Source organism: Lepisma saccharinum, chromosome 1, assembly GCF_977018435.1.
Source record: "Lepisma saccharinum chromosome 1, izLepSacc3.1, whole genome shotgun sequence".
NCBI lineage: Eukaryota > Metazoa > Arthropoda > Insecta > Zygentoma > Lepismatidae > Lepisma > Lepisma saccharinum.
In genome coordinates, this window is record NC_139229.1 from 1,150,415 (window position 1) to 1,164,476 (window position 14,062).

Sequence of the window (14,062 nt, forward strand, 5' to 3'; positions counted from 1 at the left end):
CTTTTGATTAGTTTTTATTGATAACAGACAATGAATGTACTAAATACCTCTGTGATATAAACCATTAATTATCTAAGGGGTCAGTCTGTGCACCATCATTCTCATGGCAAAGGATAATCCGCAGCCAGGTTTTGTACCACATTTTGCGGAGCAATGTTGGCATAACACGAGTGAAAGCCTATCTCGCAGCATCTTTCAATTCGTCAGTGTTACCGTACGGTCTAAAACTGTAACAAATACGTGTATACTTTTATTATACTTTACATAGGGGTAACGGCACTTTGTGGCCACCCTGTATATACGTACTTGGAGAGAGAGAGAAATAAGAGGACAGGGAAGGGGTAAAGTTAATAGAAAAGAAATCAAGTGAATGAGAGAGAAAAACAAGTTAGAGAGGCAATACAGAACCATAGAAAGAGAGCAACCGAGTGAATGAAAGGAAGTAGGGGAAGAGAGAGAGAGAGAGAGAGAGAGGAATAGCCTACGAGAAACTCCAGAGAAAAAAACGAGCGAGAGAGAGAAAACGAGACAGAAAAGGAAAGAAATATCAGCAAGAGAGAGTGGGGAGTAAGCAAGAAAAATATAACCTACGATATCCGAAGGAGCAGTGGAGACGATTGGCTACTAAGAAAAAGTAAACTGTCCTTGCCCCCCAGTTTTGGTACCCAATCGCCGCTAGTGCGAAGGAAGGATGAAAGTCCAGAAGAATGGAAAATAGGAAGCAAAAAGATGGAAAAGGAATTATAAATATAAGAAAGAAGGGAATAGAAATAAAAACCTGCTGATAGTAATATTGCGTGAAAATCTGTATCAGCTATTCACGCTCGGTAACGTAACGTCAGCATGGCCTCCAGAAATTGCATACGAGCAAATATATTCACATTTATCGTCAACAATTAATTTCTTTTCTCCCCACGAAATTACTGAACCTTGGGATTCGCGTGTTTGCATTTTAATTGAGCCAGCATATTCGCGGAAAGTTCTTTGACCTCTGAAGATGCAAGCGTATTGCGGTTCGGGAGACCGGCGTAGAAGGGTTGTTTGCTTCTGATGAGTTCCTGCGGTGTTCGGCGCATTTGCGCACTTCGCTTCTACTTTGTTCGCGTGGTTGCTGCTCGCATGGCGGTGTTGAGACCTACGGAGTGAGTGAAAGATTTATTGTTACATATTTGTGAAAAGACCTTGAATTGAATACACCTCGTATTGCAGAGATTTGAAATCGTGCGGAATAAAGGATTCCTTTCGTCCAACTGTTCTCCTCTGAAGCTATCTTACTACGTTAAAAATGGTGGATGTCAGAGCGTGCAACAAGCCCATAGAAAGGGTAAGTGCTAACAAGTTGCATGCGTTTGTTGTGATATGTTTTTTTTAAAATAAGGTTTCATAAATATCATTGCGGCGGAGACAAATTTGTAGAATATTACTCTCCAGAACATGATTTTGTATTCAGATCCTGTACGTAGGCTGTCAGCTTAGTACCGCACTCGCAGTGCAAGGTGCAAGCGATGTTTACAAAATTATCTAAAATCACAGCTGGTGTGCCACTCCTACGCTGTGTGGATTCTCACGAGGTCTTAATGAATACCCCAGTGTTTCACTTGAGTTACCATTAAAAATACATTTGACGTTAGTTTCACAAGTAAGCATTTTGCATTTTTCCCCGTTGCAGGCTTGATTTTTACACAAATAACTAAATAAGACTATGTGAGAAATGAGAATATATTTTCTGTGGTATACAGCGATACACTTTTTACGAGTCGTGATTTAATTATTTGGATATAAAGTACATATTTTGTCAGAATTTTTCTCTGCGTTAATCTCTTGATGTTTCAGCGTATAAATATAAGGCCGCGACTATTTTCACTAGGTGGTGAAAATAGCACCACCAGCATTTTCAATAGCAAAAGTAAATCTTTTTTTAAATCCATTTTTTAAATAGGCGGCACTATCTGCTGAATTTCTGGGTTGCGAGGGTTGCTGCTACGCCACTAATGTTACTTTATTATATTAATTCTGCTAACAATTTATTTAAACGAAAAGAGACTACTACTGTCACCAGATGGTGCGAATAGCGGAAAGTGCTGAATACCAAAAACTACATTATCAGGTGTTGGGAAGTATTTACAGAAGTAATTTTATTACCGTTTTAATCTCCGGGAAACGTCTCAAATTCGTTTATTTTCTTATTTTTCATATTGGTACTTACATATTCCGCATTGCTGAGGATCCGTAAAGGTGGCATTTGGCTTTTTTCACGCAAATAATCACAATTTGCAACATATCGAGTAATTTTTGTTTGTTCGTTTTCGCTTGCGTTACACGCAATATGGCGGAGAAATCTTGACTAGAGTAGTTTTCACGTTCAGAAGACACAATGGGCTCTTATGGGCAATGCTTTTCTTATGGGAAATACGAGCGCGCTGTTGTAAAATTTCTGGATTTACAAATATAGCTTAAGTAAAATCGGTACCTGCAGTTTTGCAGGAAATTTTGTAGAGAATACGATGGTGAACACAAAAAACTGGTAACTTGCTTACATAATTTTAGATAAATTAAAAACGCAAATTTTCTGTGAAAACACAATTTTTACATTGTTTTCATTCCTAACGTTGAAACATGCCGTAAAATTGACGCTTTCATTATGAAAAAAATTGACACTGTTTTTTAATTGTCATAGGTGACGGTGGTACTCAGAATTTATCAATACTTTAAAGCATATTTGCATTAAAAATATTCAAATAAAGTATGTGGAGATTTTTTTATATTCGTGCAGTAGAAAATGTCGTCGCTGGCCATTTTCTGTTCTGTAATTCCAAGTAAAAACTTCCAGCGACAAAGTTGTGGAGAAAATAATGAAATTATTTTTTATAACCACTCAAAGGTTCCCAGAAATATTACTTCCATGCATTTGGAGTTTCTTTTTAACCCGAACCGCGCGCGAAGTAAGGAGACGTTGTCTGGCCATCTTGAGCTGACTCACCGCAGCATTCCGGCTAATCACCACCAAGTTTTCGAGTTATTTTATTTCCATTCAGTAAAAATATGAACTTCATGCTGTTTGTTATAATAGAATTGAAATTACTTAAATTTAATAATTGACAATTATTTCCAATGCTGCTGTTGTGAGCAACATTAGTGCTGTAGCAAATACACGTTGTTTTCGTTTACATTACTGTCGACATTAATACTGAAATGAAGATCACCTTTCAGTTTCCAAGGTACACATAAACTCATAGTCACCATATTAACCTTTGAAAGGCTTTCCAACACGTGACAAAATATGGGGCTTCAAGATAGAAATATGACATGCCTTGCTTGAGTCATTCACGTCTTATCAGTTCACGTGGGCCATAACTCATTTGTTTGTTTGGGTTGCAACTTAATCTAACCCATGTGTCAGGTTCCCCTTACTTGAGTGAGAGATCTGCTTTGGTCTGTATAGACTTTTTCCCTCTCCCGAAAAAGTGTTTTCAGTTGTGTGAGCTCTCAGTGATTTTTACTTTTTTAAGTGATTTCTGAAGTGTCATATTCGTGCATTACACTCGCGTGTGTAGTGATCGCAATGGATCATAGTAAAAAGGGTAACTGTAACGTTCACAGTATAATATTAATATTAATAATTACATATAATTATCATTATATATACAAAATATGTAACACCTTCATTGTGAAGGAAGGTCATCATTTCCCGGCGACATGAGCTAGCGCTGTATTGGCAACACTGTGCGGTTTCTCCTTAAGCGCCGTTGTGTCTTCTGAACGTGAAAACGACTTTAGCATTGTCGATGATCAGTGGGTGTGCAGTGTTGCAACCTTTTTCATCGAAAAATACCTAATTTTGTGTTACTGATTTTGTATTATTTTCCAGGTTCGAAAACCCCATGAAACATTCATGGATAGCCCCACACACCATTCATAAATAGCCCCACAAACCATGCGTGGCAAGGTTAGGTTAGGCAAACATAGTTAAAATTGTTATTCAACATCAGAAAAATTCAAGATAATTCTGCAATGTTTACACAGTTACAAAACCGCGTGGTTAGAAACACTGTGCGGACGTTACATCATGAAACGCATGCAAGATTTGGTTCACGTAGTAGAAGGACATAGACACAACAGCTTTTGTGTATCGGAGAGACATTAATCTTGAAAAAATACATGATTTACTGGCCAAATAAATTAAACGATGGGGAAAAACACTTCCATGATCTTTGAAAAGTCTACGGAAAGTCAGTTCGGTAAGTACTTTCTCCTGTAAATTTGAAGAAATAAGTTTCTCGGAGATGAAAACTTTACTGTAATTTGAATGCTAATAGCCCTAAATCTGACCTGCCTTACCTAATAACGAAGGAATTTAGGAAGGTAATACCCTTTCATACGGGTGTCATGTGACACATTAGCAGGACATATGAAAACACCTTGTTGTATTTTTCAAACTCCATGGCGTGCAGAAAAAAGCACCAGTCTCCTTCACAAAAATAAATGCACTCATATATAAGCTTCATACACATAGCCTACAACAACTAAAGAATACTACACACATCTGTGTAGCATGCCAGGCCAGGTTGTAGATCATGCACATGTGCAGTTTAAAACAGGGGTGCCCATCCCCCCAAGCCCAATGGCGCATCCCCTCCCAAAATCATGTCATGTGTCCCCCCAGATCATATCACGTGTCCCTCCCAATCATATCATTCGTGCCCTCAAACCATATCGTAATCCCACAAAGTATTTAATTACTGTACTTGATCTGCCCATCCTCCCTAAACAGGGGTGCTGATCACCAAAGACCACCCTTAAAATCGTTCATCATTATCCCCCAAAATAGTTTGAATGAATACATAATAATTGATGTCTATTTGAATGAAATGCCATGTTAAACTGTCCAGATTTTTAAATTGCTCGATTTTCAAAAAAACTTAAAGCTAGCACATTCATTGGTTAAAGGTAGTAAATTAAATTATGTAAATATGTATATAAATAGTGTTTGTGAGTGGGTTTATGAAACTCAGAATTTGAGTATTTATCACAAATTGTTACACAACTTAAGTTAAGTTAAGTTAAAGATAGAAAATTCAACCTTGGCAAACCAAGTAACATGGACCATCCCTGTGACCGATTCAATTATTGCTTCACGAGACATTACAGAACCCTAGCTAAAGTTCTTAAACCCAGGGCGATAATATAATACGGCGATGAATATCGAGAATATCGTTTGTCTTCTATTGCAACTATAGTATACAACTTCACATTCACCTCAGTAATGCACCAAACAATAAATCATTGCAAGCGAAGCGAGCAAAAGAAAATTGGATCCCCAAATATTTCGTCTTTTCCAGCTTCTCTTTTTTCACGTTCGGGGTCGAAAACGTGTGGGTACCATATTGCTAAATTCATATTCATATTCTTTATTTCCGTTGACCCATGTCCATAGGTATGGAAATTGTCATATAACAATACATACAGTAATAAAATATTAATACAATGTCAGACAAGGATTACAGTAATGATTTTAAGAACTACTACATGAAGGAAATCCAAATTCACTAATAAAATATTAACGCAATTATAGACAAGAATTACAGCAATGATTTGAAGAACTTCTACATGAAGGAAATCCAAATAAAAGAAGAATACATTATTAGAGTGAAATTACATACAATATTTAAGCCGAGCACAATAATAAGCGAATAATTTTTTTTTAGTGTAAAAATAAAATGTAAAAGTAAATATGTAACATATACAACATGGAAGAATGCAATATATATAGAGAACCGATGAGTGATCATTTAGGCACAATAATAGCATATAGTGAATTCTTCGTACATGATAATATAAATAGTATAATTCCATTTTCTGAACAATCGAACTCTTTGTTGACAATTTATGTAATTCAATATTTACAAATGTAGAAATTCATTAATTGAATAAAAAACAGTGTCGTAATAAGAATTTTGTTAATTCCCTCTTAAATTGGGTACTTGATGTGATTGTTTTCATGGTAATTTATTATACAGGTGGATACCTAAGAATTTAGGACCTTTTTCAAGGAGAGTGGTATTATGAGTTTGTATAACCAGATTGTGATTTTTTCTTGTGTTGTATTGATGTACTTCCTTGATACGTTTGGAGAAACTAGACATACCTTGTTTTACATAGCACAGTAAATGTAATATATATAGGCAAGGTAATGGTAGAATGCAAAGATCCCTGAACATTTTCCTACATCGCTCATTTATTTTCTTTCCTGCTATAATTCGTACTACTCTTCTGCAAAATAAATTTTTTTGCCCTGTTTCTAGCATTCCCCTAAAATACAATTCCGTATGTTATTTGTGACTGGAAAAGTCTGAAATATGTTGTTCTTATTGTCTCCCTGTTTATTATGGTTCTTAAGGTTCGTATACCATATATGGTTTTGCTTAATTTCCCTGCTAGGTGCTCTATATGTATGTCCCAGTTGAGATTTTCCTGTATCTAAATACCCAGGAATTTTATGGAATTTGTATATTTGATGTGTTCATTTTCTATTTTTATTACTGGTTCTTCATTGTTTTTATTTATCGTCAAGTTATTTGTGGGGAACCATTTGCAGAGTTCGTTTGAGGTGTTTTTTATATTTGAATTTAGAATTTGTTCATTTTTGCCAGTTAGCACAATGCTCGTGTCATCTGCATATAAGGTAGTTTTAACTGAGGATAAGTTTGAAGGCAGGTCATTTATGTATATGGTAAATAGTACTGGCCCTAGAATAGAGCCTTGAGGAACACCACATGTCACTTCTTCTGGCCTAGAGATATGGGAAGAAGCATTGGTATTTGTCCCTTCTACATGTAAGATCTCTACAGCTTGACTGCGATTTTGCAGGTAAGATCTAAGCCAGGTGTTTACTATACCCCTTATTCCATACTAATTTAATTTTTTTCAGAAGTTGGTCATGTGATACTGTGTGGAAAGCTTTTGATAAATCAAGAAATAGACCTACACACTGTTCCCTATTTTCCAGGAGTTGTCTGACATGTTCGATGTATTTAAATATTGCTGTAGTTGTTGATTTGCCTTTACGGAAACCATGTCGTGATTTAGATATTATACAATACAATACAATCTCCAAAATTTAATGTTCGGACTCTCTCTCCACTACAGAAATCCCTTGACAATCTAAGATTTAACACTTCATCAAGAGCTTCATATTTCACACCTTAAATTTAATACTCAATCCTACCACCAAAATTTCCATGTCAATTTTAGACCTACTGTTGATTTTGAAGAGTGGATATTGACTCCTCGAAAAATTAATTCTCAATTTCCACACCAGAATTTCCGAAACAGTATAAGACGATAGTAATACACAAGAATTGGATGCCCTCCTCAATTTAATGCTCAACTAAAATACCCGCCACAATCAAAGACCTAGAGTTAGAGGTGTTAAATTTTTACATATATTTTGGAAAAATATATAAATGTTCAATTTTATATTATTTGAAGGGAAAAAATCCTCCCCAAAAATCTCGATGGCGCAACCTGAGCCATAATCGTCCCCTGTGGGCACCCCTGGTTTAAAATCTGGTGAAAATAGCTCAGAAGCTAGCTTCACCACCTGGTGAACATAGTTACTCTGTAAAGATAATCCCCCCATTTGCAATTTCATATCTCCCCCTTCCACTGTATCACTAGGTATGCTTACAACCGTAGGTGTCAATAGTTTCTGCTTATTATGGGAGACCATCTTAGGCTTTGATTTCTGGGGGGTGGGGGAAGAAACTGCTCATTTAAGTAGTATGTAAAAGAAAACACCCGTGAGTTAACCTAAATTGTTATCATTTTCAGTGCTATTATTATTAATATATTAACAATATACCTATGATTATTGAATTTTGTGGCTTATTGATGTTGCTTTCCTGATATTTTATGGATATTTTCCATTCAAGAATTGAACCTTGCTCATTTTCTTTGCCATGTGATGTACCCAACTGAGAAGAATTTGAATAGTAATTTTGACATATTAAGTTGGACAGGAACATACATGTCCTCTCTGCCTTGCTGCTAACTACTCCTGTGCCTCTATCTTGTGAAGGTGTTTATGTTACTTTTCTGCCCCTTCAGGTGAATTGCAACCAAGATGAATGAGTTTAAATTAAATTGATGAAAGGACTCTCATCTGACCAGGACTTGAAGCTTTGGTTGCACGGGCATCGCCAGAAAACTTTGTTTGCGGGTGGAGGTTCAGGCTATTGATAAATATTAAATAGTAGAAATATTATTGTAATGGTTATTATTATATCCTTGAGGAAAGTTATACTTTATCCACCAGATGAGTGAAAATCCACAAAACTGTTTTTAATTTTTTTTTTTAATTTGAAACAGTTTTTTTTTTTATTTACTTGAAAAATCCTGAATACAGAGATAATCCATTTTATATCAGGATATCTGAAATGCATAGTAATTCTATTTTGTTGTTAACTTTTACATGCATCGTTCAAGGAAAAGCATTAAAAATATAGATTAGCTAATTAAAAGAAATGAAAAGAACATCTTGCAACTCCTGGCATGCCATTACTACTACGGTTCTCTGCAGAACACTAAAAATTTCATACTGTATCTACGTATGTATTGCTTGCATTATAGAATTTTAATTTTATTTTACAAGCTAGTAACCACTTTGTATGTAATATTTTTTGAGAACACATGTTCAACAGACATAAAATGAATGAAAAACTAAATATTATTGGCATGAGCTGCCACTACTGCATGGGTAGAGTTTACCTGCTTCTAACATGAAACAAGATTTGTTCTGACTCGGAATGTTAACATATTAACCTATGTGCACTGATTAACTGCAGAGCCTGAGATTATCATTCTTTGTTAATGCTTCTAAATTGACAGTCAAATTTGTATTTTGACTGAAATTTTTGGCTTGATACTAAGAAAACATGCTGGAAAAAATTAGACACCACGATTCACTCATAACTTGTTTAATTTCATTTGTGCATTAATTTTCCGTCCTGTCCGACACCATTGATCTTAAAGGAGTGAAACTGCTTTTGGCAGTGGTCCCCAAAGTGTGCACCGCACCGCCCTGAGGTGCCATGACTAGCTTAAAGGTGTACCACGAAATGTTTTGATATTTTCACTGAAATGATATGATTGTTCCAAATATGTGCTTATTTAGTACTTTTTACACATAAAATGTTTCTGAATTTAAAATATGTTTATTTTTAACTTAAGGCAAGCAAACTAACTACACTGAGCGTTGCAAGTGTTAGATAGGCCTACATTCTGACTTGGGCACCGTGGGAAAAACACTAGGGTGCTGTGAAACGAAAAAGTTTGGGAACCCCTGGCTTATGGAACTACCTTCACAAAATTATGTAAATTATATACAATCGCAGGTATCACTACGTTTAATTATTGGTTTATGGTACAGTAATGTAAAATCAGCTTCGTATGTTATTTCAGAAAAGGGAGGGTGTTGATCTCATTTGTCTTCTAAAACATGAAGGATGAGATAGATGTTCTCAGCTGAGGAAATATTGAATTGTGTTTAACGTTGTCAAATTGTAAATCCATCTTCAAACTAAACAACTTAACAACATTGAAAGATGGGGAAATATGAATGAGCATGCACTATCATCTCTGTAAAGTAGTAATGGTGATTCACTCTTATTTCCTGCTCGATGCTAAAAATGAACTATAAACTTTTATCCTGGTTTGTGCAATAAGATTGATATCCATTCACTATTTAATATCATCTGTGCATCATATTTAGTTGCATAAGGTCCATCTGCTGCAATATGTGGGCAAAAGGGCAAGAGATATCTGGACAGTCTTCATATAATTCAAATAGTGAAATTGTAGCGAGCGTCAAAACATGGATGAGGGGTGCTATGAATGACAGCAGATTAAGTGGTCTCTGTGCATATGTGCATCGTGAAAAAAGTACACAAAGCAAAAAGCGCTGTTGATGAACACAGTGATTGAAAGGGAACAGGTCGAATAAAATTTCAATTCAATTTTATGGTTTGTGAGTTTGTATCACTGAAGGGCAAGATTTGAAATCTTACCCTGCCCCCAGTGCTCGGAGTCTGAATTCCTAGCTGGGAGATGTTTTACTCCGTTTTGGGAATGATGGAAGAGGAAAGAAGAATTTACAGGGTTCTTGTTGGGAAACCTGATGGTAAGAGACCTGTAGGAAGGTCAAGATGGATTGATAATGTTGAGATGGACCTAAAGGAAATCTGTAAGGATGGAAAAAGATTGGATTAATCTTGCCCAGGATAGGGACACATGAAAGGCGGCTTGTGTTGTTGCAGTGCCACAGAGTTAGTTAGTGGAGGATAACATCACCTCCATGCCCCCCCCCCCCCCAAAGAAAATAATCCTTTGGGCAGCCTTGTATATTATGGCATCATTTCTGACGAAAATACACATATTACCAGTGGCAGCGATTGGGTTCCAAAACCAGGGGGCAAAGAGTATATTTCCCTTTGTAGATAAGGTTTAGCATAGTGTGGGGGCAAAAGTGAGGAGGCAACTGCCTCCCCGCCCCCAATCGCCGCCACTGCATATACTATTACCTGTTCGATTCCCACAATAGTGGTTCACAAAACATGTAAGCTTTTTCTTGAGCAGGGTATCTAAAAGTTAATAACCAAATAGAATAACTATGCATTTTAGTACATAAACTGTATGAAATGTAAAAAAAACAATGAAAAACGGTTGTGCTGGATATTCATTCATCTGGTCGAAAGAGTAGAAAAGTCTCCTCCAGGATATCATAACATTAATAATAATGATATTAAATTTTGAATAAAATTAGTTTGTTTTATATTTTAGTTACCATTACATAATAATGTTAATTATTATTGTTAATTTTATTATTCACATTTTATCAATTGCCTGATCGCTCCTAAAAAGTTATTGTGACAACCACGGGAACAACTATAATCCAGAACGTTTTCCTATCTACGACCATGGATCATGCATGTATCAAAGATGTGCGACCGTTGGACTTTGCCTACTTATAATAAGATATTACTTTTATAAATTAGTTTAGGGAACCACTAGTTTTTAAAAGATATACATTTACAATTTGAGAAATTTTACCGTGTTTATGGGAAATACAGGACTGAAACCTTCTTGAATTTTTCATGCTGTCATTAATTGCTCTGGGCTTGGCCTGAATAATAAACAACCATCACTTTCCTGAGTAGAATTTTAAAATATCACTAATTGAAGAATGTAGTAATAAATCATATGGGTCATTCAACCAAAAAAGGGGATTTTGGAACACATTATCTCAGATTTTCATTAAACTTGATACATTTAATTCTTCCCTGGTGGTGAGAAACCACATGTATTTTTTTTGTCTACCTTCTGTGGTTTCATTTTTATAGCCCCTCAAATTTTCAGTGATTCCTCATTTCATCTTATTCCCAGAGCCTCCAAGTGTGAGCTTGGTCCTAGAAGAATAATACAATCTCCCTCATAAATTATTCGTTGTTTTTGAAATTTCACAACAATGTTAACCAAACAATAAAGATTTCTAAAAAAAATATGACAACATATCACATTCATATTTTAGTACACCAATAAATTAATGAAATATTATCTTTTTTTGGCTGAAATCAAGGTTCACTAAAATTTGAATTATCATTGAAAGGACAAGGAGCAACACTATAACATGTATTTTTAAAATGAACTTGGATATATGATCTAACTTGCCCAGAAATAAAATTGATGTTGTTTTCATTCCTTCTGAAAATATGGCAACTTATTTAATTTTTTTAAAAAAAAATGGCCACCGGATGTAATATTTTTCAAATTAACTCAAAATCTAAGAATCTAGCTTCAAAATATCATTGAAGCAAATTTTTATAACAATAATGTTTTCATGGATGCGCGGAGAGCATGGCAAGGGGGCCTGTGCCCCCTTTCCTGGAAAATGAATGTCAACCTAAAAGTATATATTTCACACATATAATTTTATTTCAGTCACAGTCATTTGTGTTTATTACTAAAAGGATATTGCATGAACATTATAACCTCATATTGTCCGAGTGTTTCTTTGAAAAGGTGACACGATTATGGGGGGAATAAGACTCGTTTACTCCCCCCACTAAAAGAAATTCTGAGGACGTCCATGATTGATTTGTTTTTATTATTTGATTGAACGCATACCCTTATAATTACTTTTAAAAAAGTAAAGAGCTCCCCTGTGGTTTGCACCACTCCATGAAGGCGTATTATAGTAATTATAATTACTTATGTTAGTGTATTTACATTTATTAGGAAAATTTCACATTTTTTTGTAGATAGTCCTTGTCCATATAACTGTTTCGCTCAAGAAAATGAAGGAAGGAAGATATAAAGAATGATATTCGTTAGTTTATTGAGTGTATTGATGTTGTGAGAACTTTTTCTGTAATTTTTACGCGCAGGTCTTCGTGAGAAAGGAAATAGAATGTGTTGCGAAGGAAATGAGTTATTTGATTGATTGTGAAGTGACATTTCAAGAACTGGGACGTTCTGTGGAAAAGAAGTCGCTGGTTGGTAGGCCTACGGGGAGGGGCGTCGTGCAACAGCTTCTTTCTGGCTGTGTATTATCACAGCAGTTTGCTCGTTTGTCTTGAAACTTGTTCCACTCGCTAAACGTGGAAATGAAATTTGTCAAGACAATGGAAAGTCTCTTCCAATTACCCTCGGACAGGTACGTGTCGGAATAATAATAATGATCAAATTAATACTAATGAAATATATAAATTAATATTATATTATTACATAAATAGGTAAAAAGACCGAATAAGAATTGAGACATAACACGTATTCATTATCTACCTGTAGCTTGCTTGCAGTTAAGATCGGCATTATTTGTATAAACAAGTGCCCTAGCAAAGACATTAGTGTCAAATAGATGAAGAATTGAATATACATTAAATGAAAAAATTATATTAGATCCAGTTGGTGAAAAGCAAAGTTCCTGGTTAGAATTTTATGCATATCATAAATAGTAGTGTGCAAGCATAAATCTTTGGTACTGTCCTTCAAAGCCGTATGATCCGGCATAATCCTTGCCTTGCAATTAGTTCAGAGAAAATTATGGCCATCGTTTATACAATAAACGCTAAACAAGTATATTATCATTATTTAATTTTAGTACTTGGTAAGTCTTTCGGGGGGGGGACTGCCCGTCTCTCGGAAGTAATATTTTGTCTTTAGTTATTTATTTATTTGAAACTGAAATATAGAAAATAAATTCAGCAACGACAGACTCTTATTCATTTTTAATTTTAGCTGCAGAGTTGTGTAGCGTGTTGCAAATAATTGCTTGCGGTCTCAGTTTGTAACCTTGAACTTGCGTTGTGCATGAAACAAAAATAGACGGCGAACTGCACTATTCAGGGTTGCCAGAATCCTAAAGTTTGACTTCCCACGAAGAAAAATACTGACTCTCTTTTCAGTTTTTAAAACAGGAGCAGACGAGACACAAACTGCGGTTGCCAACAGAATCGGGCCACACACCAGGCGACGTGTCAGTTTCGGACTGGATCTCAAGCCATTGTGGCGGTCGTCTTAGGAGATTGAAATGCGAAGCAAAATAAATGCTCTAAAATATATGCATTTTATGCTCTTTCCCTAGAAATATGTGTTTTATGTGCTAAAGGTAATTTTATGCATTTTAATGCGAAATAAGACAACATGTCTACTGCTTTCCTTTTTTTAAGCTTTATTGAAAACTTTATTTGATCTCCACCCCCCCCCACTCCCTACCCCATAAATTCTTCATTTTCTTCTAAGGGATTAAAATATGCAAAAAGCGACTTGGTACCAGCTGAATTAAGTGAATTACTAAAGAAATATATTCTGCTAGGCAGGAGAATCAATGTATGAACTTTATGAAATATAAGCGTATTGAGAAGCTCAGTCTGTAAGTTTTTTTTTAAGTTAATGTAAAATTGGGTTTCTTTGGTTTGAGAGTGATCTTTGTCCTCAGATAAACTCCTTTCTGTAGTTTACCAGTCGTATTAGAACGCGAAGGATTTCGTCACAGCACAAAAAGTTC

The 14,062-nt window shown here is 35.5% G+C and overlaps 1 protein-coding gene across 3 annotated transcripts in view; it reads left to right on the top strand.

Annotated features, from left to right (window-relative positions):
- The first annotated feature begins 1,023 nt into the window (after positions 1 to 1,023).
- LOC145992070 (coronin-2B-like) overlaps positions 1,024 to 14,062 on the top strand; it is a 165,045-nt gene continuing 152,006 nt past the window's right edge. Inside the window, exon 1 of one of the 3 annotated variants that reach the window (XM_083128278.1) lies at positions 1,024 to 1,324. In XM_083128278.1, coding sequence (XP_082984404.1) covers positions 1,286 to 1,324 — 39 coding nt within the window. In that variant the 5' untranslated portion in view covers positions 1,024 to 1,285. The remainder of the gene's footprint in view (positions 1,325 to 14,062) is intronic. The other 2 variants (XM_083128256.1, XM_083128287.1) reach the window with 2 other exon arrangements.